The 27505-nt window shown below is 37.9% G+C and overlaps 1 protein-coding gene across 2 annotated transcripts in view; it reads left to right on the top strand.

Annotated features, from left to right (window-relative positions):
• The first annotated feature begins 1123 nt into the window (after positions 1-1123).
• GRM3 (glutamate metabotropic receptor 3) overlaps positions 1124-27505 on the top strand; it is a 218920-nt gene continuing 192538 nt past the window's right edge. The window contains exon 1 of one of the 2 annotated variants that reach the window (XM_003782633.2): positions 1124-1441. Coding sequence is in view for 1 of the 2 variants with exons in the window: in XM_003782634.2 (XP_003782682.1) it covers positions 1361-1441 (81 nt within the window). In the remaining variant the exon portion in view is untranslated. The remainder of the gene's footprint in view (positions 1442-27505) is intronic. The other variant, XM_003782634.2, reaches the window with a different exon arrangement.

Raw genomic sequence — 27505 nt, forward strand, 5'->3', positions numbered from 1 at the left:
TGTAGCTCGCAGCCTATTAAAGCTATTTCCGTATGCCTTTCTCTCTTTTGTGCCTACGTCACCGATTTAAGGTTCTTATTTATTTATTTAATTTCAAGAAGAAAGAAGAGGTTCTGTAGAAAACATTAACTGCGTCTACTACCCACGAGTAAGACTGGAGAAGGACTAATGAGCTGGGGCAGCTGCAAAAGGTTGGTGTGGTAGCTCAGAAAGATAAAGGGGAAAAAAGATAATTCAGCACGCCCCTCTAATCTTATTCCACCCAAGAAATTTGGGAGGATGCGAAAAAGCAGCAGCCCAGCATTCCTGAAGGGGCGTGGCTTCTCTCCGGGGACTGCCCAATCGAATTCCTTCAGAGGGAGCTATCCGTAGAAGATTGATGAAGGTTGCTAGGAAACAGGAGCGTCTCCCTCCCTCCTGACCCAGAGATTGTTCAGCACAAACCCTCTCCAGGGGTTCGCAATGTGCAGTTGTGCCGCGTGTAGGGCAGAGCTGCGCACCGGCCTCGCTGGCTCACTCACTCCTTTCCTGCTCCCGCTCTCTCTGGCTCCTCCAGCGCGCGGTCACCCGGTTGCACCGGGACCACCGGAGAGTTCTTCCAAGGACTAACTCTAAGTCCCTGCTCACCCAAAAGCCAAGAACTCTAGCAGAGCTTTAAAGTTAAAGCCGCCGCCTCCTTCCCTACAGCCCCACGCCCCTTCGCCTCACTCCTCCGAAATTCTCCGACCTTTATATGCACTGCTTAAGGATTTCAAACAGAGAGAGGCAAAGCGGCCAGGCGGCCAGCAAAACCGCTCTGGCTTTCGGTGTAATCATCTTCTCATCTAGGTACCCTGGCTCAGTGAAGACTCTGCAGATACACCCCTATAAAAGAAGGGAGGAAGGGGGAGGGGAAGAGGGAAAAAGAGAAAGAATGAGAAGGAGAGGATGCCAGAAGGTCCATGTCTCTGCTGAGAGTCCCAATTAGATGCGATGGTTTCAGCTTGGTCAAGGTGAAGGAAAGTTGCTTCCCCGCCTAGGAAGTGGGTTTGCCTGTTTAAAGGAGGAGGAGGGGGACTCCTCTGGGAAGTGCTCCCCTCCCCTCCGCGGAAGACCACTGGGTTCCCCTTTCCCCAACCTCCTCCCTCTTCTCTCCTCCACCCCTCCCTTTTCCCACTCCCAACTGACTCGGAGGCCTGGATGCTCTGCCACCGGGCAGTGGTCCAGCGCGCAGCCGGGAGGGGGCGGGGGCAGGGGGCACTGTGACAGGAAGCTGGGCGCACAAGTTGGACATTTCGGGGGCAAAATAACTTCTCCCTTGGATTTGGAAAGGACAAAGCCAGCAAGCTACCTCTTTTGTGTCGGATGAGGAGGACCAACCATGAGCCAGAGCCCGAGTGCAGGCTCACTGCCGCTGCTGCCACCACGGTCAGCTCCAGTTCCTGGTAGGAGTTGTTGCGAGGTAAGGGGCCCAGAAGAGGACGTGTCCCTCTGGAGGGAGCCCAGCTAGAGCGCGGGAGCTTGGGTGCCGCGTGGGGCAGGCGTAGCCGGGAAAGTTGAGGCAGAGCAGGGACTGGTCCCTACAGTTCTGCCGGGGTTGGGAAGGACGGGAGGCAGAGGCGATGTGGATGAGCACCAGCGAGAGTTTGTGTGTGTGTGCGCGCACGTTTGTATCTCTGGGAGGAGGTAGATTTTAGGGCACCGATCTGTGGCCAGGGCGAGAGAGGTGGAGGGACTAACCAGCGCTCACAGACCCCAAGAGATACCAGTCTCATCAGCCAACCACCTCCAGCTCTGCTCTGGACTCAGGATTCGTTTCTATCTGGGGGCTCCCAATGCTTTGTGCACAGGAAACCTTGCGATGACTGGCTGACACATTGGCGGTTCCATGTGGGTGTGGAGGTTGCCAGGAGAGGTGGGTAGCGGTCAGCGGACCTGGTCCATGCAGCGGGGAAGAGCTCGGTAGCCAGAGGTGGCCAGAGGTTCACCCTCCCGCAAGCATGCTCGGAAAGGAGCCTTAACTCGCTGCCCTTTGCTTCTTTTTGGCTTGAGCGAAAAATCGAAAAGCCAGACTGGGAGCGTATCTTTTCATCGATCCGGTTCCATTCTCTTATCTGACAGTGAGATAACTCAGAGAGGGCGGGAGATTTGCGATCCAAAAATAGGCTAGGTAATATATCCAATAAACTTGTTTCTCAAGGATTTTATGGAAATTTCCTTTTAATTTTTCCTTGGATTAACAAACGTGGAAGATTCTCCAAAATAGAATACTGATGGACAAATATATTAATGGGGCATGCTCCTGATTTTTAAGTATTTTACAGATTATGGATTTTGGAAACAAATAAAACTGTACATTTCTAAAGATCTGTGGTTAAGTATTCAAATAATTTGCTTATAAAATTTCTACTGATATTTAAATAGTAACAGATATGTTTGGGGTCTATTTAGAGATAGTTACATATTGGAATATTCAAAGCTTAGGTTCATGCGTGTTGAGGTGAGTGTAAGTTAAGGAGCTAACAATAGTTCATTACTTTGAGATTCTTTGCTTGAATTTCTTTGTGTTTCTGGCTTTTAGAGTAGAGAAATATTATGTTTCTTCATGAAAAAAGCCTCTATTTGAAGAGAAACAGTAGTAGTTTACCTATGACTAAAAAAATGCTTTGGTTTATCTATTCCACATTTTAATGCTACTACCTGAATTTCAACTGTTTGCATAAATATATTTGATGTAGATTGTCATTATGCTTAACTCATATGGATTACAGTTCCTACCAAAGATGTTTGAGATGCTCTAATTTTTAGCTATGTTTATATTGCTACATGCCTTTTTTCTAAAAATAGCCCAATGGAATCTGAATACACTTGGAAGCTACCATATATCAGAAAATATTATAATATTTCAATTTCATAATGGTAGTGTCTTTTTTTACAAAGATTTCCTACACCTGTAGTTTTTACCTGGCCATCCTTTGGGGTTTTGATCACCTAGCAAGAAGTGTCAAATATTTTGAGTAAACATGCTATAAGGTTATCTTGTTTTATGATTAGAGTAACACAGGTACTTGGGATGGAAAATGAGAGGAAGTCTTGAAACTTACACTTTCACAAATAAAACACTAAAAATTCCAGCATATCTACATTGACTAGATTGGACTAGACAGAAGGATATGGTAACAATACCTTTTAGCATTGGTAAACTTACCCCCCATTATTGCAAAAAAAAAATTCTAGGTATAAAACTCTAGTTCTACAAGCTAAAGTCTTACCAATGAGATGTGGAATCTAAATCATAGAAATTATAGCAACACAAGTAGGCTAAACTATGGGGCTTGGAATCTGGGGACACTTTCTCTTAAATTGTATGGCATTTTTTACACAATAAAAAAAGGTGTGGAAAGCTACATGAGCAGATAGTATAAATAATAAAAATATGTCCTACAACCCACTCATTTGGGTATGCTGCATTTTTTTAAAAAGTTGTGTTGTACATATGAAAAGAACTGTTACCCCACAATTAACCAAATATCAAAATGATGAGCTCAACCCTAATTTTATGTTGCTACAATTAAAATTGGTAAAGTTGAACTAACATAGATAGAGCATAAAATTAATTGATCTTCATTATTACTTAAATTGAAGTTAGTATTTGTAATGAATGAAAGAATTGAAATAATTGTTTAAAGGTCACCTTTTTCATTTCTGTAGTGTATGACAGACGATCAGCTGGAATGACACAAAATTGAAGATGGTCTTATTTTGAAATACTCATAGCAATAACATTTTACAACTTCCCTGGGTACATTTTCCTCTTTCTTATATCAAACTTCTTTTTTTTCCAAATTAAACCATTTTTCTTGTCCATTCCTCTATCAGTGGATCAGTCACAAAATGAAGCATCATCCTTTTCTAGAGTTCTAGCAACCTCCTGCCAAAATGTAGCCCGATGGCTTGGGGATAAAATGTTTTAATTTGTTTTCCTGAATTCAGCATCATCCCAAGATTCCATTAACCAGAAGAAATGAAAATTAATGTCTAGTCAATATTGAAAACTAAAAGGGCAGAATGCATTGGAATGCATTGGAGTACGTTGGAATGTGGATGGATTTCCAGAGTGAGACGTGTTTTCTCTAGGGGTAACTCTCAAATAAGGAGTATTTACTCATAGTCTTCTCATGTTGCTATTTTAAACTGAGTTTATTGTGCATTCTCACCTCTTTTGAGATTCTATTAAATGCATGAGATGAATTTGTTGAAATTGCTCCCAAGAAGTAGCATAAAAAGATAGATTATGTACCAAGTCTGAACACATAAAATGAGTACAATCATGGTAATCTCTGAGACAGTAGAAATTATTAGGTCATCCCCTTCCTTCCGTTTCTAATGTAATCTTGGTCCCTCTAGCCTATTTTGGAGTACTTCAGTCCAATCTGACATTAAATGGCTCGTGACTCCTTCCAGAGCCTTTGAAAGACTATTTCACAGTCTAACGGTATTCCTTATTAAGAACTTTGTCGTGATAGTCAGCCTAATTTTCCCCCAATTCTATTTTATCTTGTTATTTACTTCCTATTATAACCCTTCTGGACTAGTCCACCCTCTTGTCTGATTTAGAGTCTCTCTCCAACATTTATGTGGGAATTATAAAATACACAGTTATAGGAGAGAACACAAAGGTGACAATTCTTTATCCAGACATCTTTGCTAAATATTTAAGACACATCTTTCAGGCCATTTGTATATATGTATACATGACTATTTGTTCCTCATAATTTATCTTATTAGTGCAAGAGTGATGAAATTGCCTTCTCTGACATGAATGACCTGTGTGAATAATGAGATGATCCCTTCTCAGTAATGTTCCATGTGGATGCACATTTATGAGACATTTTCATTGCAAATTTGTTGTCAGCAGAATCCTGTCAACACCCACACTACAAGGGAATTCTGTGGCATACTGGTCTGATGCTCAACTGAGCCCCAGAAGCTGTTGTCATGTAAATTCCACTTTTGAAATGAATGTGATTTCCATAATTAATAGGATGTGCTAGGAATATAATAGTGTATATAGTTTAGATGTATATGTTAACGCGCTATAGTAATTCTGTTAGAACTGGCACTAGCCCCTTCCTACTGAACAATCTGAAAAACACAGTAGAATTAACACCAAATTAGTCACAGTGCTGTATTATGAAAAGTAAGCTTAAATCATGCATTATAGCTATGTGGAATAGATTTAGATATATATGGAGGTACCATATGTGAAGATGACTTTAAAAACAGAAAAGCCTGAAATAACCACAAGAGAAAAACAGGTTTTAACTTTGTTCACTTAAAATCTGGTTCCAAAACATCCGTGAGTAGGCTTCTTTAAGATTCTTAAGCAAATATCTTGGTAGACTTACCATCCCACTCAATTGTTTCTCCAAGTCCCAGGCACTGAAGTACAAGTTCTGCTAGACAGGAGAGGAGTAAATGATATAAATCAGGAAATAAGTTCCTAGGTTACACTTGGCAAGTCTACAAAACAGAAGACTAAGAGTAAGGTGATTCAGCGGCTAACAGCACAATTTAGTTCTTATTTACTGCTCGCTGAGCATGATATGGTATATAGAAGTATTCATGTGAATTAGGTTAAGGAAACAAGAAGGAGACGTCATTGCAAAGTGAATGTACTTTTCAAGGAATAAAATTAGACTGCACAGAATAAATAATTTTTAAGCCAGTATTCTCCTTTTGCTGAAGCCCCAAAGTGTTTTTATAGTACCATTCATCACATAGTGGTGAGTACCCTCAAAATGATTTTCCTTAGAAACAAAGGGGAAATCAATTTTCTTGGTACAGAAAAAGTAAGCCATTAATATACTTGTGACTTCTCCCTGGAACAGAGAAGCATCCTAAGAAGTCTGTGTCTATATAGAATAAATATGTCCTCATCAAAGGAGCAATCTTTCCTTAGAATGGGAAACTGCACACTGCACTGTAAGGAGAGAACTGAAGTTGGGAAACATTCAAATGTAATTTGTACAACCATAGACTAAAACACCATGTTTGGAAATCAAACCATACGTCGAAGAGAGAGGATATCGCCACAGAAAGCCCAAGGTAGATCTCATCTTTAATTCCTTATCAGAATTTATTTCACTATTATTTCCTGTGCACACACTATACACACACACACACACACACGTGTTTGAGTAAATTGAGTTAGAAACAGTTAGAAATTTTTAAAACCATAATTCTAGATGTATAGTTTGAAAAAATTACAGTCTATTGTGTAGCATGAGAGTATTAAGAGTATAAAATTTAAGGAGACTCCCCTTAGAAAGAGTCGACCATCAGAAAGAAAAAAAATAGCTAATAGAGAAACAATGAGTCAATAAATATTTATTAAACACCTGTCGTGACTAAAATAAGATTCGGGGAATGTAATGGGGACACGAAATGTGGTAAAATACACACCGGACACAAAGCTTTACAACCTGGTATAAAGCTGACGGTGCTGCCAAAATCACACCTGAAATTTAGAGTAGAGAAGATATTGCCAGAATTACCAATTGAGTCAAAAAGGCTGTTCTTAGAGTAACAGATTTAGTCAGATTTAAGATTTTAAATATATGCCTTTTGATGCCCTGCAGAGACACTATGCTGGATGCTGTAAGGTGACAAAACTAATGAATAATAGAAGATAATTATTGACTACTTGCCTTGTGCTAAGAACTCTGCTGTAACATTACTTGGATTATCTGACCTAATACCACAAGAACCTTATGAGATAGGTGCTGCGATCCCCATTTTACAGAAGAGGAAATGGAAGCACAGCAAGACAAAGTCACTTGCCCCCGTCCGACAGTTCATAATGCAATAGCTGAAGTTCAAAATTTGCTTTCTGCTCCACGGCCTATTCTGTTTACCCCTGTGCACAGTATTGCCTCCCAGTTTATACTTTTTTTTGCCAGGCTTTGTTTTGTTCCACAAATATTTTCTGAGCTCCAAATACAGGGACATGCTTTGGTAAAGAAGAAGAATCAGTAAAAGGGAATCCTGAATACAGTGGAAGGAATTAACTAAAATATTATTTATAATTAACTAGGACTAAGGGGGGAAACCTTAGAAATAGAAATAAACATAGAAATAGATCTATGAAGATCATAGATTTATTTACAAGTTGAAAAATAAATGCCAGCTCTAACAGTGTGAAACACATTTCGTGGGAGCCTGATTTCAATGACTGTCACAACATGTAAAACTAAATTCAGCCGCAAGAATATAACAAATAGCCAGCATGAAGATGAATAGAATTTTTGCTTGTTAAGCTAACATGCTGATGTTTCTCTCCTCTTACAACCTAACTACTTCCCACCAGGAAAACAAGTTGGTAAATTGTAGACCAACTTGTAAACTAGTAAAATTTTGAAATGTCTCTACACCACTGAAGTAGGAATGGTTCATCTTTATGTAAGAACCTCTCAGTACTTTACACATTGGAGCATTTATGCATTAAATATACACAGCATGAAGCTGCAGGGGCTTAGGGATTGAAAATGTTAAATACATTTAGAATTGAAGAAGTAAAGTGACCTGCTACTGACTCCAAAGACCCAACCCTTAGGGCTGCTTTGAGAAAACCCCTAAAAGAGATGTATGGAAACATCTCTTCATAGATTTTGCTCATTATGGTCTGACCTGGGTGCTCTGTCACAAAAAGGAAACCTGCTGTCTTGCCTGCACGAGTTTATACTCCTTTTTTATGCAGTTAAAAAGCTGAAACATGAGTCTTTACTTGAGGGTCTTTCTGATTTGTGATTTGTGCCAGAGCACTTAATGGACATAAAAAATGAATAGATATCCCGGATCCGTCCCTCCATCTGGTGGAAGGAGGCTCTTTCTCTTGAGGTGTTAATAATACATGGCGGATAGATTATTAGTAATATTTTGTATTTTGCTTAACAGTTTCAAAGTACCATGTGTTGGGGAATACAACATAATGGAAATTGCTTTCACAAAATATGTCAAAATACATGCCAATTTGGGAGATGACACCACAAGGTCAGAAACAGTTGGTATTTGTATCTGCCTTAAGGAGAAAATGAGATCTGGAGAATATAATTAACTGCTTCTATTTTGAAACATCTTATTTTTCCTGAAAAAGCAGAGACCCCTCTACATGCTGATGCATTAATCCTAATGATTTCTGTGGAGTCAGATATACTAATGACCAGATCATATCTAACTTCAGACCTGAAAAAGAGCCATGATAGAGGGCTTAGATTTCTGAAACATCTCTTCCATAAATTTTGTTTAAGCCCTGCCTTTGGAAAAATGTTTTGAGGAATGCCAAAATCCCCACTGACTCCATCTCCCCCAGAATATCTCCCAGGGCCTGCCTTAGTTCATTAGATTTTCCAAATTTTAAACTAAAATGTTTCATCCAAGAAATACTAATGAATATGTGTTTTTAGATCCATGTGGAGTACTAACCCTCCAACACACTCTGAAGTTATAGGCTCATTTTTCAGAAAAGCCAGATTTACCAAGTTTGGTGGGTAGTAGGCATGATGAACAGTTAATGTATAAATTTTTGCCTACTTCAAAATTTTGGCTAAGATAAGCCCTTTCTTGGCTCTGATTTCCTGAATGCTCATAATTCAGTAATTTGGGAGAAAATACTTACCCAATGAGGCACTGGTAGGAAAAAGATTAAGGTGTTGTACAGTGCCCTCTCTCTGTTTTTTTCTTTCTAAGATCCTAAATTTGTGTTTGTTACTACGTGATGTAACAACACAGGAAAGAAGCTGGTAGCTGTAAGTATTCTCCTCCTGCGGAAAACTTTGGAAGTTTGAAACAAGAGTGAGAAAGTCTAAGGACCAAGTCAGAACAGTTCTCTCCCTTTCCATCCCACGCCCCCAACTATCAAGCAAAAAAAGATTATCTGCGTACCTGCCCTGTAAACAGTGTTTGCCAAACTATTGCCCAGAAGAGCCTGTATCAGAATCACTTTGAAATTTACTTAAAGTGAAAACTCCTGGGACGTGAAATTTCAGATTAATTGAAACAAATACCATATATACTGGGCTTTAGGAATCCACACATTAAATAAACTTCAGATGATTCTTGAAGTTTGGGAAGCCTTGCTATAGTCTACCATAACAAAACGCCATAGATTGACTGGCTTCAGCAGCAGACATTTCCATCTCATGGTGGTGGAGGCTGTGGAAGTCCCAGAGCCAGTGCCAGCCAATTGCCACCCTCATGCTCTTCCCAGGCTGCCTCTCTGCTGTCTCTTCACAGGACAGGGAGCTTTTGTCTCTCTTCCTCTTCTTATAAGAACCACTAGTCCCATGACGAGGGCCTCACTCTGATGACCTCATCTAATCCTAATTCTCTTCCAAAGGCCCTCTTACTAAATACCATCGCATTGGGGCTTAGGGCTTCAGCACGTGAATTTTGGAGGCACACAAACATTCAGTGTGTAACAATTACACATAAAATCACGGTCATACGAACAATGTACAGTGAATTGCTTTGTACTAGATAATTCTCCACATCAAGTCCATTCAAACTGGATTAACCAGTATTGTAAACTAAATTCTACAAACCTCAGCATAAATTGCACAGTTTCCATGAGTCAAAGGAATGGATTAATATTCCAGAAATCTCACGTTGTCTTTATTTACCTATAGTAAGTTTGCATAAGATATACAGACACAGGTAATACATATTTTTTGGATATGTATTAGGAAACCTTCTCATTTTTTATCTTTTATCCTCTATTTTATTATTTTGATATTGATGGTAGTAGAAAGAGAAGTTACTGGTGTTTGAAGGGTATCATTAATGAAAAGATCATTTCTAAGAATAGAAACTCCTCTCAACGTGGATAACTGCACACTTAAAACTTAAGTTGCCTTTATAGCTATGTCCTTGTGGGCTACGGGATGTGGGAAGACATTGTTTGGTCACAATTCTCCCTCCTGCCCTCCAGATTTGCAGATTGGGGAGGGAGGAGAAAACGTCATTTGGCAACTCACCCTTTCTTCACTCAGCTTCTACTTCGTTCAAGTGAATGGTTGCCTAGCTAAAAGCTGGCAACCCTCACAAACGCTGCCAGTGATAGTTTCCTAAGCAGTGTTCACAGCCACATGGGAAAGTTGCTGCAGAGGAAATGAGGGACTGGCAGCAGGACATAGGGGGTTCAGACTGGGCCACCAGCCTTCTTTCCTGGGGTTCTCCGCTACCTCTTTGCATTCACTTGAATTCTACTTCATAACTGACTTCATGAAGAGAAAAGCAATGAAAACCAGATGACAGGCACACTCTCCCAAATATTTAAAAAGTCTGAGTTTTTAAAACTTAGCTATCTCAAACACAAAACCAGTCAATTGCTGAAAGTTACATTGTACGTCCAGTAGAACCTGGTTTCTCAGATCTACCCAATGATAGCACTGTATGGGACCCTCCCACAGACACAGCAGGCTCTATACATGCAAAACCCCAACCCCTTCCCAATCTAGCACCTTCCTTCTGACTTCCGGGTTCCAGGAGGGCCATCCTTATTTCCCTAGAAAATAGTTCCAAATATTTGAAAATCTTGGAATTTCCTATGACATTTTTCTCCATTTGGTCCCCTGCTGATTCCTTCTTCAAAACTTGAATAGTATGATAACTTTTCTCTCCTACTACTGCCAAAATCTTAATCCAAGTTATCATAACTCTTCTCTCAATTTTTTTTTAACAGTGCATCTCCTCCGGTCTTTCCCTCTTCATTCAATTACTTATTTATCAGCTATTTAATGAGCACCTACTATCTGTCCAGTCACTCTTCTAGTGACAGCATAGCAAAGAGCAGCAAAAATTTTCAAGTGTTTTTTTCTCATTTAGCTTACACTAAATTGTGAGAGACAGGCTGTAAACAAGAGAACTAAGATGCTATAAAAAACATAATGGTGTAATTTAAAAGCAGTGGGAGAAGCTGGAAAAGGCAGTATCAACGACCAAATTAACCTTGATGAATAACTGACTTCTCCATTCCATTTTATTACCAGGTTTTAAGAGCATTAAATGAAAACTCATTACTTAAAAGGAACTTCCTAGCTTGGCCATCAAGGCCTTTTAGAGTTGAGCCTCTGATGTATCTTTCCAAGATGTCTTCCTCAATATGAATGTTGGCTTTATGCAGACCTTTCTGTTTGAACCCAGGATAGAACTTGAGCATTTTGTCATCATAACTTCATTTAGAAAGTTTTTTCTTCCTCCTTTCTACAAACCTATATTTAATCCCAACTTCAAAGTTCTACTTCATCTAAATCCATACTAATGTTGTTTCCATGTGTCTTACCAAAGCAATTTTTATCCAGAGCATCCACGCCACTCTTATTGTATGTAAGCCTGAATAGTGAAATGTTATTTTGGCATGCATAATAAGTAGAAAGAAAAATTACTTTGTGAAATAAAATCATAATGTAATTGTATTTGCATCTTCCCCTGCCCCTTTAGAATGTATTTACTGTGTAATAAAACAGTAAACCTTTGCTTATAAATAGTATCCATTCAAAACTTAGTATGGCTAAACTAATATAATAATCGAAACTTTGAATATTCAAGTTGAAACCTTTATCCAGTCCTAGCAGGAGCCTATTTCAGGTCAGAAGCAGATAAAGTAAGCACAAATGCTCCTACGGGTAGTGTCCACCCTTCTTTGTCACTCTTACTAACCCAAGTTCTAACTCCTCCAGAGCGAGGGACAGAGGGGAGGCACTGGCAGCAAAGTTATGGGAAAAAAGAAGCTCTCCTCTGAGAAGCTTCACACTCTCTGGATGCCAGATTGTTAAGGCTAGCTCTTTACGTCTGGGGGTGTGTGTGTGTGTGTGTTCAGATCTCTCTCTCCATTGCTGAGAGTGTCTCACCTCAGTTTCCTTGGCACAATTTTCTCTTGTCTGACCACACACACACACCCAGTTCTTGCTCTTTCAGCAGTCTGCTCCGCACAAACTCACTTGTAGGTTCCCATTGCCTCTCCAAGCCTTTGTGGATCTTTCCTTCACTGCTCCACTGCCAAAGCATCCAGTTCATTTTGCGACACTGTGGTCTTTGATGCATTTCCAGATCATCTCTTCCTTCTGAACATACCTGGACCAGAGGATATAGTGAAAGTAAAGTACATTCCCTTGCTTAGATATCTGTTGTTTTGTACTTGGCCATAAATACCAGGGTTTAGCAAAGTGCCCAGGTACTGGTATACTAATAGCTGCTTGTTGAATGTGTGGGTATAGTAATAAAGCCTAAGTTAAAAAAAAATATATATATATATGTGTGTGTGTGTGTGTGTGTGACTTTTTTATAACCAAGAAAAATGTTTTCATAAAGGGCAACCTATAAAGACTTATAGAAATCAGTGCCTATAAAATAAGATGTGGATAAAACATTTTTCTATTTCCCTGATTAAAATTAACTCCAAAAGGACAAAGATCTTGTCTGTCCTTTTTCTCTGACTCTATAATAATGCAAATAACATAACAGTATTTAACACATTTTTAATGAATCAGGAAACATGAAATATTAATGTTAATTTCTCCCCTTCGTAGGCCACATTTAAAAATAAGAATTATTATTATATTCTTAGATACATAAATGGCAGAATTTTTCTGAAGGCATTTTGAGTCTCAAACAGAATAAATCCATATAACAATTTAAAAGTTTGGTATGAAAAAGATATCAATTTGATGAAATAAATCCTTTATGAGTGTTTCCTACTTCCACGGCATTGGGGAAGGTACTGGGGGGACATAGAGAAAAATAATGCACTGTTCCCACTGTTCCTATCCTAAGAACTTATTTATGAGAGAGAAGAAATATGGGCATATGTAACTATAATAACAGGAAGATTCAAAAGCTTAGCTGTGAGACTGGTACGTGGTTAATAATATTTCTGTTTGGTATAACTATAGAAAGTATCACAAAAATTTTACTTCTGTCCTGGAACCTGAAAAAAATTGCTAAGATTTCAAGAAGTAGATAATGCCATTCTAGACCTACGCAAAGGTAGAAAGATAGTGTGTGGCATTTATTTGGGGAATAGAGTATAATCTGGCTTAGTTTAATGATAGGTTGTACACGGGTCAGGGTAGGGCAAAAGAGCAGATGGAATAATGCTAACATTTCTCCTCTAGGCAGAAGGAAACCTCTGAAGGCTTTTGAGCAGGGGAATCTGAAAGCACAATGTGAAGATAAATAGTAGGAAATAAAGGTTTGGGAGGCAGGGCGATGAGTTGGCAGGTTGTGGCAACAGTCCAGGTGAGAGGTAATGATGGTCTAAACTAGGGCAGTGGCAATGGGAATAGAAAACATGGAACGAATCTAACAGACATAAGATGAATAGTGCCTAGTAGGTAGGAATTAGCTGCTGGGTAGAAAACACCAGCCAAAACAATTAAGCTAATCATTTTCCTTCTTCCACAATAAAAAAGAGCCTGCTGTACCAAATCCCTTGTTTAATAAAGGAAGGGGGGGAGGGTTTTTTTTAAGATCATTTTTAGGAATTTGGGTCACAGGCAAATGTAACAGGAAAAATACTAACTCTTCTAAAACAACGCTTAGAAATGAAATCAGTATTTTCTATGTGCTTAAGATTCGATTACATTACCCACAGACAGCAGGTTAAGCCAACATTGTCTCTCTCCAGGGCTGTGTAAGAGTCACCTACTGGCCTTGTGGACCTTTGTCTTACCCTTTTAAGTTCATTCACCTGGATACTGCCAAAATTATCTTTAAAAAATACAAATCTAAGTATGTTAATCTCTGCTTAAAACTCTCCATAATTTTTTTATTGTTCTTGGGATCACTGAAAGACAGTTCACCTGGCCCACAGTGACCTATGTATGTACGCAGCTTTAGTCCCATCCCACACTTCTTGTTCCATTTCATTCAAACACCTGCCCCTCTCACTCCCCAGCTTCCCACTGCACTGGCCCACTCCAACCCCTTCTTCAGGGCTCAGTTTAACTAAGCTCCTTTGGTAGGTTAGTTCTTCCTGCCACGTACTCTCTACACTTCCCTTCATCACACTTTAGTATCATTTTCTATCTTCCCATTGTAGTCTCTAAGTGTTAAAAAGACAAAAGCCAGGCCATGCCTGTATCTCAGTGACTCAGCCGAACGAGTACTACATAGTAGATCGATAAATACATATTTTTTGAATTGAATAAATGAAGTAGTGGTTAATTAAGTCACTGTGGAGCTCATCTTTTAAATCGGGGTATTGATTTTTAAGATCCCTTTTAGCCATATAATTTCTATAAATAAACTTTGTCAGATATCTTCATCTGAAGTCAGACTCTGGTACCGCGTTCCACTCAAGAAACAAATAAACAACTGGGTCCTATTCATAAATGTAAATGTTAATTGCTGTTCAAATAGCAGAGTTATTACTAGAATGCTAGAAATATTTTTCTTTATTTCTCTACCTGCTCTCATTCTGTAAACATTTCACCTGTTGACTTTACCTTAAGAAGTAAGATATGAGTATCAGGAAATAAAGAAAAACAATCATCAAAATTGAGAGTTGAGAAAACATCCCAAGAAAGTAGATTTCAAAGCAGATTTCTTCCTTTCTGAATTCTCATTAATGGAAAGCACATTGCAGACCGCTTCCTGGGAGAGGACTCATACCTTCTATTTGTTAGTACTAATTCCCACCAGAGTCAGTAAATTACACTGCAGGGTTTTCCATTAATTCAAACTTGGTTACAATACTTCGCAGAATAAGTAAAAATGGTTCACACACATATTCACTACCTTTTCAGATGAGCAAAGATATTGTAAATAGTAACTTTTATTCCATGCTTACTATGTGCCAGGCTTTGTCCTATTCACTTTACCCATATTAGCTCATTTAATTCTTAATAGCCCTATAGAGTAGGTACTTTGGCCCCATTTTGCAGAAGAGAAAAGTGAGATACTAACACAGATTTCCATGCAAAGTACTGATGGGATTTAAACCTGACATTTAAACTCCGACATTGTCAGAGTTCATGACACGACCAGTTGACTTTACTGCTTTTCTTGGGAAAGAATCTAAAAACTACAATATATAATATGCAAAAAAAAAAAATTTCAAATAACTATTGTATGTTCCTTGATTTGAAGATGAAATACGACTCAAAATCTAGTGACATTCTAAGGTCTTTTCTGGAAACAAATATCAGTTCTATACCCAAATATTGGATCAGGTATTGAGCAGAATATCTTTAACTGCTTATGTTTCCTATTTTAACACAAAATCATCTAATTTCAATAGCTTGAGAAGCAGCTACTGCAAAAAGTAATCATCTTTTAAGATCTTATTTCTTTATAAACCATTTATTCTTTTGATCTCTAGAATTTGTACATGACTCAAAGGCAATGTTTTTAATCTTTATATGAAAAGAGAGAGAGAGAGAGAGAATTTAAAGCAAAAAGAAAAAAAATGCTTCTCTTATTTTCTGGAAGAACAAAAAGATAGTTTCAGATTCTTTTGTGTAAAACAAAAATAACTGATACATTGATCAAGCCATTGATCAGGAAAGGAAACTGTCCTGCTTTATTCCTTCACCCATTCCTACACCTGTCCACCCAGCTAGCAGAATAGTATGTTTCCATGTAGCTAATCTTCAGATTGATTTATTAAGCTAAGTTTACATGTTAAAAAGGAAGAGGTTCTGGGGAGATAATTGCAAGAATACAAAACAGGAGAGAAAACTTGAAAGAATAGTAATTTTGCTTCTTGAAATTGACCTTAAATCCCTAGGAGGAGAACAGAACAGCTTAAAGCAACCTTTTCTCTCTATTCAGAAGTGATCATGAATTAATTGTGCAATTTAGTTGAACTTTGCTTTTCCTTGTATCCTAGGAGAAGATCTCTGACAGGCTGGGAATTTCTGCTTGTTTGTAACGTAAACTCAATATCTAGAGATAGTTCATAACGCCACATGGGCTCGTTGGAAACCCCTAATTCCCAAAACAAGCGAAGAGGAAAAGGTGAACAAAATAATCCATCAGCAAAAGGAAAAAAGAAAATAGAATGTTTGAAAATCTTTATTTTGATGATTAGGTTTTAAATAGTTCCAAAGAAAGATCCTTGGTGACATCAGAAAGACTGGCTACAAAATCCCAGTTTGCTCATCAGTGATAATGTATAAGGCTTGTGGGTTACAGGGCTTTATTAGTTGCTTTGATAATAAAAGCACTTGGTAAAAATTATATCTGCTATATTTTGAATATCGATGAGGCCATGCAGGCCTAGCAAAGAGGTTAAAGTACTAGCAGATAAATTGCAACACTGCTAAATATTAATTTTCATAGTAAAAACTAAAGCCTTAGAATTCTGACTTACTCAAATGGTATATTTCAATTAGCTAGCTAATATTGACCTTGTGATGCTAATTCTACAGTCTCCTTCATTTACTCGAACCATTTTGCATACAATAAGTAGTAATTGAGCACATACATCAGGTCTGTTAATATACTAGGCACTGAGAACAGAATGGGAAGCAAAACACCAAAATCTATAAACACAAAATGGTCCCTGCCCTCAAAGACATTTATAATTCCAAAACTCTACATTTTAAGATTAGAAAAAAAAAGTGTAAGGGGTATCCTCCTCCTTCATCTAATATTTCAGGTAGAAATGAGTCATAAAGTCCCCAGGAGAACAGGCCTTCTTGGCTTCCTTGAAACCATGGAGAGAGGCCCAAGAGTCACCCCCAAAGTACTTTTCCCCAGGACTTTTTATTTGTTTGTATTATTGTTTCATTTTGTTTTGTTTTGCTGGAAGTAGATTTGCTTAGTGCTTGAAAAAGAAAAACATGATGCAATCTAAGAAACAATGGTGACTCCTTAGGGAATGCTCTGGGTATTGAGTACTCAATATACATGTAAAAATGCCTTCCTTTACTTTAACCTAGTATATTTTGATACATCCATCTATTCTTCCTAGAAACTTTTACTAAGCACTTCCTGTATGTGCTGGACCCAGTGGTAGGTACTGGGCATCTGCAGACTTGACCTCAAGTAGCCACTGTCTCTGTTATGTAGTTATGGAAAACAAGCTATGTGTCATATTTAACTTACTAATGATCATGTGCTTGCAATTTTTAAAAAGTCACAAGGTATTTAATGGAATGTGGACTCAAAACCATATTTTCTAATGTTCATTTTCTGAAGATAAAAAACAAATTTAATGTAATCACGGAAGCAGAGGATCCTTAAACAATTTTAAAAAGTAAAAATACTTTGAATTAAATTGCAGTGGTAAATATAGATGGGACCAATTCAATTTTTAAAGAATAAAAAGCACTTTTGCTGCCAATGTTGTTCTGACATTAATTGCAAGATGTGTTTTTTAAATGACTTTTCAAAAATCATGAAGCCAATCAATAAGTCAAATAAGGCTAGAAACCACCATTAGCTAGTAAATTGATTTAATAGTATAATTCCTCCATAAAGCATAATAGGCACTTTCCTTTCACAGTTTAATATTTCTGTAATTGAGATATAATTCAATTTATTCACACACTTTATGTAATAATGCATTTTTTTCCAAAAAGCTAGACATATTCATGGTTAATCTTACAATGAACGGTATCAGAGTTGAGGAAATGTATTAGTTGCAAACACACTAACTACTTATCTCATAAACCATATATTCCAAAAATCATTGCAGGTATCTTAACCAAATTTACTTTTAAATGCTTTTTGTTTTGCTGGAAACAAATGGAAAGACGAATTCTTCTATTTCATATATTTTTAAAATCCAAGATTATAGGCTTTGAAATCACCTCATTATAAGAATCAAAGATTATCTTTCAATATTTTCATTATTTATTAATGAATGGTGTCATTAATCTCTACATTTCTTGCAGGGAAAGCAATGTCCTGGTCATTTCTGCATCATTAGAGCCTGTAATAATGCCTTAAAAGTAATAAGTAATTGTCCAGTGACTAAATAAACTAATGAAAAAGAAGTGGAAGAATAAAGACCTCAACACAATGAACCCTCAGTAAATAATTGTTGAATTCCAATGAGCTGCTTATATTGACTGATTTATGGAACATATTTCCATAGTTCAGTGATAAAGTTTTAATATCCCTCTAGAGTGTTTGCCTTTATAGTGGTAAGAGGAAATTAATAAATTTTAATGATAAAACATTTATTTTAATATTTGGTTTTAGGTATATCTGTATTTATAAGACTATTACTATGTCAGTCATTTGCTCCAAATTTTTCTTATGTATCCAAATAGTTTTATGATATCTTGTTAGACTCTGTCTTCTAAGTGATTAACTTTTATATTAAAGACGAATTTTTGAAGCTATGAGCTTCATATGAAACACAATCTTCCTCAGTGACCTTTTCCCAGACACATTCTAAGACTAAATTATTTTTTATGTATCTGTGCCTTTATACTTTAGCATCAGTACAACTAATCTTCAAAACCCATGGGAGCCACCAAACCTAGCATTTGTTTCTAAAGAAAACTTATCCACTCAGATTTTTTGCTGTAGTTTCTCATTTATTTTGTAATTTGGCCCTGATGAGTTAAAGCAGCAGCACATCAAATTTTTTAAATGCCTCAAATTTGGGTCCAATATTTAGGAATTTATCTGAATGCAATTGATGAAAATCAAAGAGTACTTTTTTTGCAAATGCTCAATGACCCTTAACTAGAAATTCAAAATATATTTATAATATATTTGATACTAATAGCAGAAATCATTTAATCCATAAGATCACATGGGGTATAAATGTAAATATGGGAAAATAGAGACTCTCAGGTCCCGCACTGGAGCATTGCTATTTACAGTCACATCAGGAAGGTATAATCTAAAGAAATGGTAAACAGGAGTCAATGAGGTAAGAATCAAGACAGGAGAAAGTCGTATCATGAAAACAAAGAGAAGCAGTTTTCCCAGAAGAAAGGAGCGGTTAACTGTGACGATGGGGAAGGGCCAGTGAGGTGAGAAACATCGATGAGATCAAACACCTTTAGAATCTTGATTCCAAAAATTAGTGGCGCTCAGGAGTTTGGCACTTTGAAAGCCATTGTTACAGTGAGTTGGGAGTTTAAAAAAAGCTGGAGAAAATTGGATATGAGTAAGTAGAAATAGTGACTACTGCTGGTTTGCAAAGTTTTGCATTAACCATGGACAAGGAAATGGAACAATACCTGTAGGAGAACATGGGTCAAAAGAAAATCTATAAACATTTCTTAAATTCGACTGAATTATGTGTCTTATAGTTCCTTGGAGATAAGATAGAAGAAGCAATGTTGTGGCCAGGTCAAAAGGCCTTGTAGAGTTAAGAAGCTTGTTTATAAGATTGCAACCCATTTAAGTCTCTAACCATGTGTTGCTTATTAGCTAGTGAGAGAGAGATTAATCAAGTGCCTCAAAGAAATATTAAATTTCTTTTTTTTTACTAAATCATAGCTGTGTACATTAATGCAATCATGGGGTACAATGTGCTGGTTCTATACACAATTTGTAATACTTTCAGAACCCAGCCCAGGCCAGCTAAACAACAATGACAACTGCAACAAACAGTAGCCAGGCGCAATAGTGGGTGCCTGTAGTCCCAGCTACTTGGGAGGCTGAGGCAAGAAAAATATGAAATTTCAACTATGATGCATGCTAAAAATAAATTTGAATTGCTGTGGGAACATACAAGAGGGTTTGATATCGTGGAAGTCAGACTTTCATGAAGAAAACATGACAACCAGAGCAATTATAATACTCAATATATACCAATAAAAGATGAATACAAGTCACATTTGAGCACCTCTTGTAATTGCACAAGTCAAATGTAACCGGAGTATTAAATTTTAATACAGTTTTCCCCTTCTTAAAATGTGTGTACATTGTTTTAACACCATCTGTATGGGGAGGGCTGTCCCTATCCCAGAACAATGAAAAGTCATTCAAGTACATAAAGCAGGAATAGGGTCAGTCATTCACTAATTTAAAAAGAAAACTCTTACTGGAATGTGGAGGATTTTAGGGGTTAAGGAGCTGGAATAGAACAGGTGAACCAGTTATGGGACTTTTTGCCATGTAAAGAACACAGAGGATGGTAGATTGAAAATAGTTGGCAGATGTTGAAATAATGACAAGTGGATGATTTAAAGAAAAACATTAGTAGTTAAAAATTTAAAGAACTTGGTGATATATGAGTTGTGGATATTAGATATCATCCGGATGTTTGCACAGTTGTTTGGGATATAGAGTGAATCAATCAAACAACCAATCAATGAGCATTTATTTGGTGCTTACTATGATGTCAGTGTGTCATTTCTGCGAGGGAAAGCTCAAAATTATTTGTGCATTAGAGGTAGAGATCAGATTCTACACACTGTTTATCTCAATTGTTTTTGACACACTAAAAAGAAACAAGGCATTGTTGATGAATATCTATTGTGTCCTAAGGATTCTGGAACAAAGAGTGCATTCAGAAGCTACAGTAGGCTCATCCAGAAGCGATGACAAATTCTCTCTGCCCAGTACAGCCTGCGTAACTCTGACACAAACAGATGAAGGTTGCATTTGGTTGAGAAGCCGATAGAAGGTGATTCACCAACACAACAACAAGATTCAACTACATACTGGCCTCCTCTTGACACATCTGTGGTAATAAGCCCAAAGTCATGGATATCATTAATTTCACTTTTAATCGAACCTCCAGGACTGATGAGCAGTGACAGTCTTAGCTTTGGGAAGATCTGGTCACCATCATTTGAACACCAATGAAAAATACTATTTCTAAAATATTAGAAACTGTCTTGTTTCTTTCTCAACTCTCTGAGAAGGATATCTAAAACTGCTTTTAGGCTTAAAATGTAAGAGTTTTTATTCTAGAACTCATTATCGATTGTGGCAGCTATGCAACTTGGTTTAGAAGGATACAGTTTTCATTCATCAAACTATTACCTAGAACGAAAGAAATAGATTTCCTCATGTTTTATTTTCTTCCATATTAAACATATGTAAGAAATAAAACATGGTGAGGTAGATGAGCACCACACATTTTGTTGCAGAACATGCTGTGAATCCCAGTTCTATCACTTACAAGCTATCCTATCCTGAAAAGTGTAGGAAATTTTTTCAAACCTCGATATACTATCTACCTCACAATGTTGCCCAGATCAAAATATAAATGTAAAAATATATTTGTAATACAAAATATAATATAATATCTACCAGTGTCTGGCCCTTGGTGGTGCTTATTAAATGTTCACTGAATTTTACTAAGGCTAACACAAGTCATCACTTAGACAGTCACTGACATACATTTCTTACTCATTGCACTAATAGTAATGATACCCTATTTCCAATCACACTAATTCAACTCTTTTTCTAATCTCATATGGATGTTAATTAAAATACATCCATTAATCAAATGCTTTCTACTTATTTTTCTGGAATTTTTTTATAGACCCCACTATGAATTTTACAACCTTCTCTATAAGCCATATGTTATAGTTCTGTGGTTTCTAAAGATTCTATGTGTGATCTAAAATTAAGAAAATGAGAATTCCATATAAGTTATCATTTAGTATAAGGAAGCGAAATAATGCAGAACATTTCCTGGCTTCTTTCATGCTGAACTGCTGTAACTTTAATAACTTCTGCACTGCAGTGATTATAAAACTAAAGCATATTTTTAAATGTTAACTCAGAGTGTCAGACGTTTACTTATATTTGGCAAAATCTTAGGAAGAATAAGTTGGAGGACAACACAATAATGTGGGCTGTCAGACAGATCTTCTGTCCTTCACATTTTGTGAATATTCTTACCTTCTAATCATTTTATCTAAATTGTATTGTGCTCCTAACTTCCAGAGAGTCTTGAAGCTAGACATAAGAGCTTGATGTTAATGTTAATTACAGGAGAAGCTGGAAGGTATTTTAAGTCAAATAATCCTTTAAAGGTTCTAAGCCTCACTTAATAAGCACAGGAATCCGGAATAAGGTTGTGAGAATTAATAACCTATTTTATAGAGAGACTCTTGCATCTCCCACCACAGAAAAAGATCTGATTAGCTTCCCTTTTCTTGACACTAACTTCAGAAAATGCCTTTCTCAGTGAAGCAAATGGAAAGATACTTCGAGAAATCATTCTGCTTTTTTATAGCAAAGAAAACATGACTCCATTCAGAAGACATCGCCTCTCTCAGGCTTAACACCCTTAACCTTAAGAAAACTAAAATAGTCTTCATAGTGTATTCATGGATGTGTGTAGCCATGGATAGGTTTATGGCATTTTTCACCTAAAACCTGAGCAATGTTAAATGATAGGTTTTATATTCAAAACTGGGTATCTCTCTGGAAGTTATATGGCACAGAGCTTGATCTTTTGAAGCCAGTTGGGTTTTTGTTTCTGTTTAATCATTCACATTCTCCAAATGGCCCTGTAAGTTTCAGAACCCCTTTATTACGCTAACGAATTTTAGTATCTGAGCTAGGTGTTGTGTGTATGTATGTGTGTGTGGTTTTAATGAGAAAATTGACTTGTTTATGGAGAACATTTTACTGAAAAGATAGACTGAGGCACCGATGAGCTTAATGATACTTTATCAGGGAAAATTAGGCAACTAATTCAGAGAAGCAGCCCCCAGTAAGCACGCGCTTACCTGTTCTCACAACTTCTGTTTATTCCATATGGATACCTGTTCCTGGCAAATTCTCTAGTTAGTGAATTTCTTGCCAAAATTCACATCAGATATTTTGTTGTATAACTTAACTACCCAGAATAAATCTTTGACGTGAAGGTTGTCATAGGAGACTATGAAATAATATGAGTAGGAACATTTATATAAAGCATATTTCTTTCCGGAAGTTTGATCTCATTTTCAAGCTCAGTGCCTCTGACAGGAAGGAAGCAGCAGGAATCAACTTATCAAATCAAAGACTTATGGATCCTCTCTATTCCAAATGTCAAAATCTCTCAATATTTTTTGTGTAATGATTTATATTCTACATATGCCAGGTAACTAACAATGCAGCTTTTGCACATCTGACCTAAATAGTAGAGTTGCCTGCCTGGGCCAGATTGTTGCAGAATTAAGGGCGCAGAATAGCAGATGATCCAACTAGGTTCCTAAAGCAGAAACAGAGGAAATACCTGCGGTTTAAGACAGACGATGTTGCATAGTGATTGCTTTGCTTTTAGTTAAGAAAAATCAGTGCATATCACAGTAAGAATCCCATTTTATCCTTTAGAATTTTCCTTAGCTCTGCATTTTTCTGATTTCATTAAATGGAGGTAGGTTATCTCCATATACACTAAGCAGATCTTTAATTCATTATATTATCTCTCCGTGTGACCAAGTTCTCAATGCAGCCACGTCATCACATTTCAGCCACTCCTGGGGAATCCTCACTGCTTTATTCTGCTCCCAGAAGATGCTCCCTGGAGGAGAGTGGACAGCAGAGGTAAAACTGATTATGCACTGGCCAGAGGCTACCAACTGCTTAGGTACCTTGGCCCTTTTATATTAAGCACCTCTGCCAAGCACCAAACCTCCAGAAAATTTGAAAGGTCCTCACATGCACTGCTCTTAAGAGATGCCAGCTGGAGCACAGAGGCCTGAAGTCCTATAATACCAACCAGCATTTCTTTTGGGTTGGAAGCTCTAGTAATTACCGGACAAGCCTTCTAGTCACTTTCACCCACTCAGTAAACAACAGGCTCTTCAAGTAGACACTGGAGGGAGCCAAACTGTTGGCTTGCAGGGAAATTTGGGGTAGCTAAACAGGGCCCTTGTCCCTCTCCTTCCTCCCTGCTTCCCTCCTCCACTTGTTTGAGTTTTTGTTTGGTTAGGTTTTTGTTTTTGTTTTTCATTTCTACCTACCCTCCATACCACCTCCAGTGGGAAACTTTTGTCCAGTTCATGGATACAAATTAAAAGTGACCTCATGAGATTGTTAATTCAAATTAATTACGTGCCATGCTTTTATATGTCTCCACTGTTTCAATTGTCACCACGCTATTATAGTAACAGTAGTATGTTATAATATGCTGTATCAGATAGTCCCCTAAGCCTGTTGTGCTTCCTTAAGGTTCTGCTGGTTTCCAAAGACCAGCTGAAATGTCAAAATATTTTTAATTTTGTTTTTATTATGTAGGCCATCCATCGCTTAGGAATAAATTTAGGTAATCAGCAAGTTTGTATTCACAAGAAAATGTGTACACTTTCACTCCCATGCAGGCTAAATAACTAATAGGGAAATAATTCTTCTTTCATTCACATTGGCTTTAAAGTGATTAAATTAATTCTAACCACCCCCTCCTCACCCCATTGGATTGGTTTTATACCCTTTGATGGTGTTGTCTGGGCTTTTCTCTCACATGCTAATGAGGCATTCACTTTAGCTACCACAACTCCATGTAATCCTTGGGCAATTCTCACACTTTCTAATGGCCCCTTTTTTTAGAGAACTGGGAATCTTAGAGAGGAGGGGGTGGAAAGGGAAGTGAATTGCTGGCCTAATATAGACTTACCCTGAAAATGTATTCTGAAAATAGAATTGTGTGGCTCACTGCTTCTACCCTAGAAGAGTAACTGAGGAAGAGAGACTCATCCCACCTGCCATGTGTAGATTGTCTCCTCAACCCAGAGCAAAGCACGGTAGTCTCCCTGCAGCCTGGCTGATCATCAGCTGGTGATTTTGAAAGGGAAGGAAGTCTATTTCCTGGGAGCCCTGCCTTATCCTTAGATTTCCCCTGAGCACGAATTTTACAAACGTCCCAACAATAAGTTCCTGGGATTGCTTGCTTCCTCACAACTATGGGTGAAAAGCCTCGCCTGTTAAAGGGGAAATAAGAAAAATGTTCCTAGAATAAGAATGCCTCCATGGAGCCCTCTAAGACTCTCAAGACTTGCTAGTGACCACACCTTCCTCAAACACCTTTTGGGAAACATCCAGATGGCCTGTACAATTGAATTGAAGCTTACTGAACACGCTGAAGCAGTGGCTGTACGAAATGTTACCTTTAAAACCTTTCTATGCCCACACTTCACCCCACTCCCTAATAAAGCCAGAATCACCAAAGGGGGGCCCAGTCATCAGTATTTTTTAAACTTCCTCACAAGATTCCTATGGACAGCCAAGACTGAGAAACACTTATATTAAGGACTAAAAAAAGATAGGTATGGAGAACCAAGAACACCGAGGTACAATAGTTAGCTTCTGCTACTGAGAGTGCCTCTGCCCAGCGCTGTCCACGATTATGCCTCCATTTTGTGTAGGAACACTTTGGCTAGGCTTAGAGATAGACAATTTTTACATATGGCTGTCTTCTTCATACAGTTCTGTTTTTCATTGTTTCCTTATGTCCCGGGAGTGGATCCTTATAAGGTTTAACTGGGAGTTATTGTCATCTGTGTGAACACTATTTTGTTTTCCAAAAATACAACCATAGCTAGTAGTGACATTGAACAGGAAAATAATCAGCAAAATTTCTTAACAGCTGTCTATTTTTTTTATCTTTGAATCTTAATTCTGTTTCTTCTATCTACAAACATGCCCAATATTTTTAAAATTATATTGCAAAATCTTCCCCAAGCTGCATGTTCCCTCAACGCACTGACCTCTCTTCTTACCTGTATGACTAAACTTATTACAAAAGCAGAATATACTTCATGTTTCCACTTACTAGCTTCCCTTAGTCTCATAATCCACTTATTCCTCATCTTTCTATAGTTCTACTTCTGTCTCTACCACTCTACTGAATGACTTCTTCCTAGTCCAGTGATCCCCAAATCCAACTTCTCAGCTCTCAGACACTCGTCACACTCTGCAGTTCCAGATGCTTCAAAGCATCTTCTAAAGCACCTTCATCACGCTGCTTTGTCTTCTCTGGCTGTGTCATCTTTCTCTTCATTCTGTTCCCTTAATCAAAGTATTGTACAAGGTTCTTATGTCAGCTCTCTTCTCTTTTCTTTTGATACCAAGTTATCATAATCCAGGGTCTATAAAATTTTGTGTTTGTGTGCTTGCTGATTTTCCTGGCAAGGACTTGCATAGCTTTCATCATATTCGCAAGAGAGTTCATAACTTGAACAGGGTAAAGAACTTGCAATAAGCTCATTTAGTCAGGAATCTTACCCACTCCCAGGGCTACAACTATCACTTCTACACAGGTAACAGCTAATCTTCTCATCTTCTTACCAAACTCCAGGTTCACATTTCACACACCTGTGAGGCACTTCTAATGGATACACAACTAGTTCCTAAAATTCATCACATCCCACCTCATCAACCAGGACCTCCTCATGACATTCTTGTGTCTTTAATGGACTTTTTACATTCTCATGTACACAGTAATATGGGAAAAAATTCCTGCCTCTGCATCTTGAGTCAATGAATCATCCTAAGAGGTTGCTTGGGGCAGGGTTCCTTTTAGAGAGAACATGAGCTGGTTTCTTTATGGAGGAACACAGATGGTACATGGGAAACAACCGTTAGCCTTCTGATGGTGGAGCTGTTAGTAGCTCCCAAAGCAACTCATTCTCGTATTGCTCTGCCAGGTCCAACAAGACCTTTACCTTTTAATCATGTCCCTTAAACTCTAAGAGACTCATGTCAAACTTTCCAGGTGGCTTTCACAAATCCCTTTCTCTTTGTTTTAAAATGTATAAAAACACCTCCACCCCTCACTATTAGTGTGTAGAAACTGGTAACACACAGAAAACTAAAGCTCTCTAAAAGAGTGCCATTTCTCCAATGTCTTTTAGATCAATGCTGACTTCCTTCTGCACCCTAGGTAATGAACTAAGAGTTACAAAACCAGTTTCACAACCTTTTTAACATGTTTTGCATAGATAAGCTGTTATCTATGGTACTGTTATCAGCAGTTAGGTTCTAGCTGAAGTGAAACAGAATGATCCCCAGTTATATATATTGTCATATTTCCTCATCAGTGTCACATCAAAGACATGGCTGAGCATGCTGCACAAGCCATTCATTCCTGTAATTGGCCTTTCTTACTTTGTTCTTCATTTTCCTTTTGTAGCTCCAAAGACTTTCCTCTCTGCTCAGCTAGCATCACCCTTACTTGTAGCAAGTGATCTTGCCTCCTATTCTATGTGGAAAACAGGACATATCAAGAATGATTCCTCTTATGATTTATTAGGACACTCATTCTTGCCTTCTCTTCAGTGTTAGAGAATGAGGATTCCTATCTAATGTCCAAAACCAGGCCAAACTTTTCAAGTTTCTTTCTTGACTTCTGATTTCCTTCATGCCTTCCTGCAATGTCCCATTCATCCCACTGGATTTTCTCACTCTATATTTTTACTAAATAATATTTATGTTTATCATTCCAACTACCCACTCTTATGCTGATGGTTTCTTAATCCATCTTAATCTCTTCATTGATGGATATATTCTGAACACTCCACCTGGACATCATATAGACGTGCAGACTGAAGGACCAAAACTGAACCCATTCTCTCCCCAGGATGCTGCTTCTCTGTGTCCCAGCACCACC

This window comes from Otolemur garnettii, unplaced genomic scaffold (genome assembly GCF_000181295.1).
Source record: "Otolemur garnettii isolate 467f Iridium unplaced genomic scaffold, OtoGar3 scaffold00005, whole genome shotgun sequence".
NCBI lineage: Eukaryota > Metazoa > Chordata > Mammalia > Primates > Galagidae > Otolemur > Otolemur garnettii.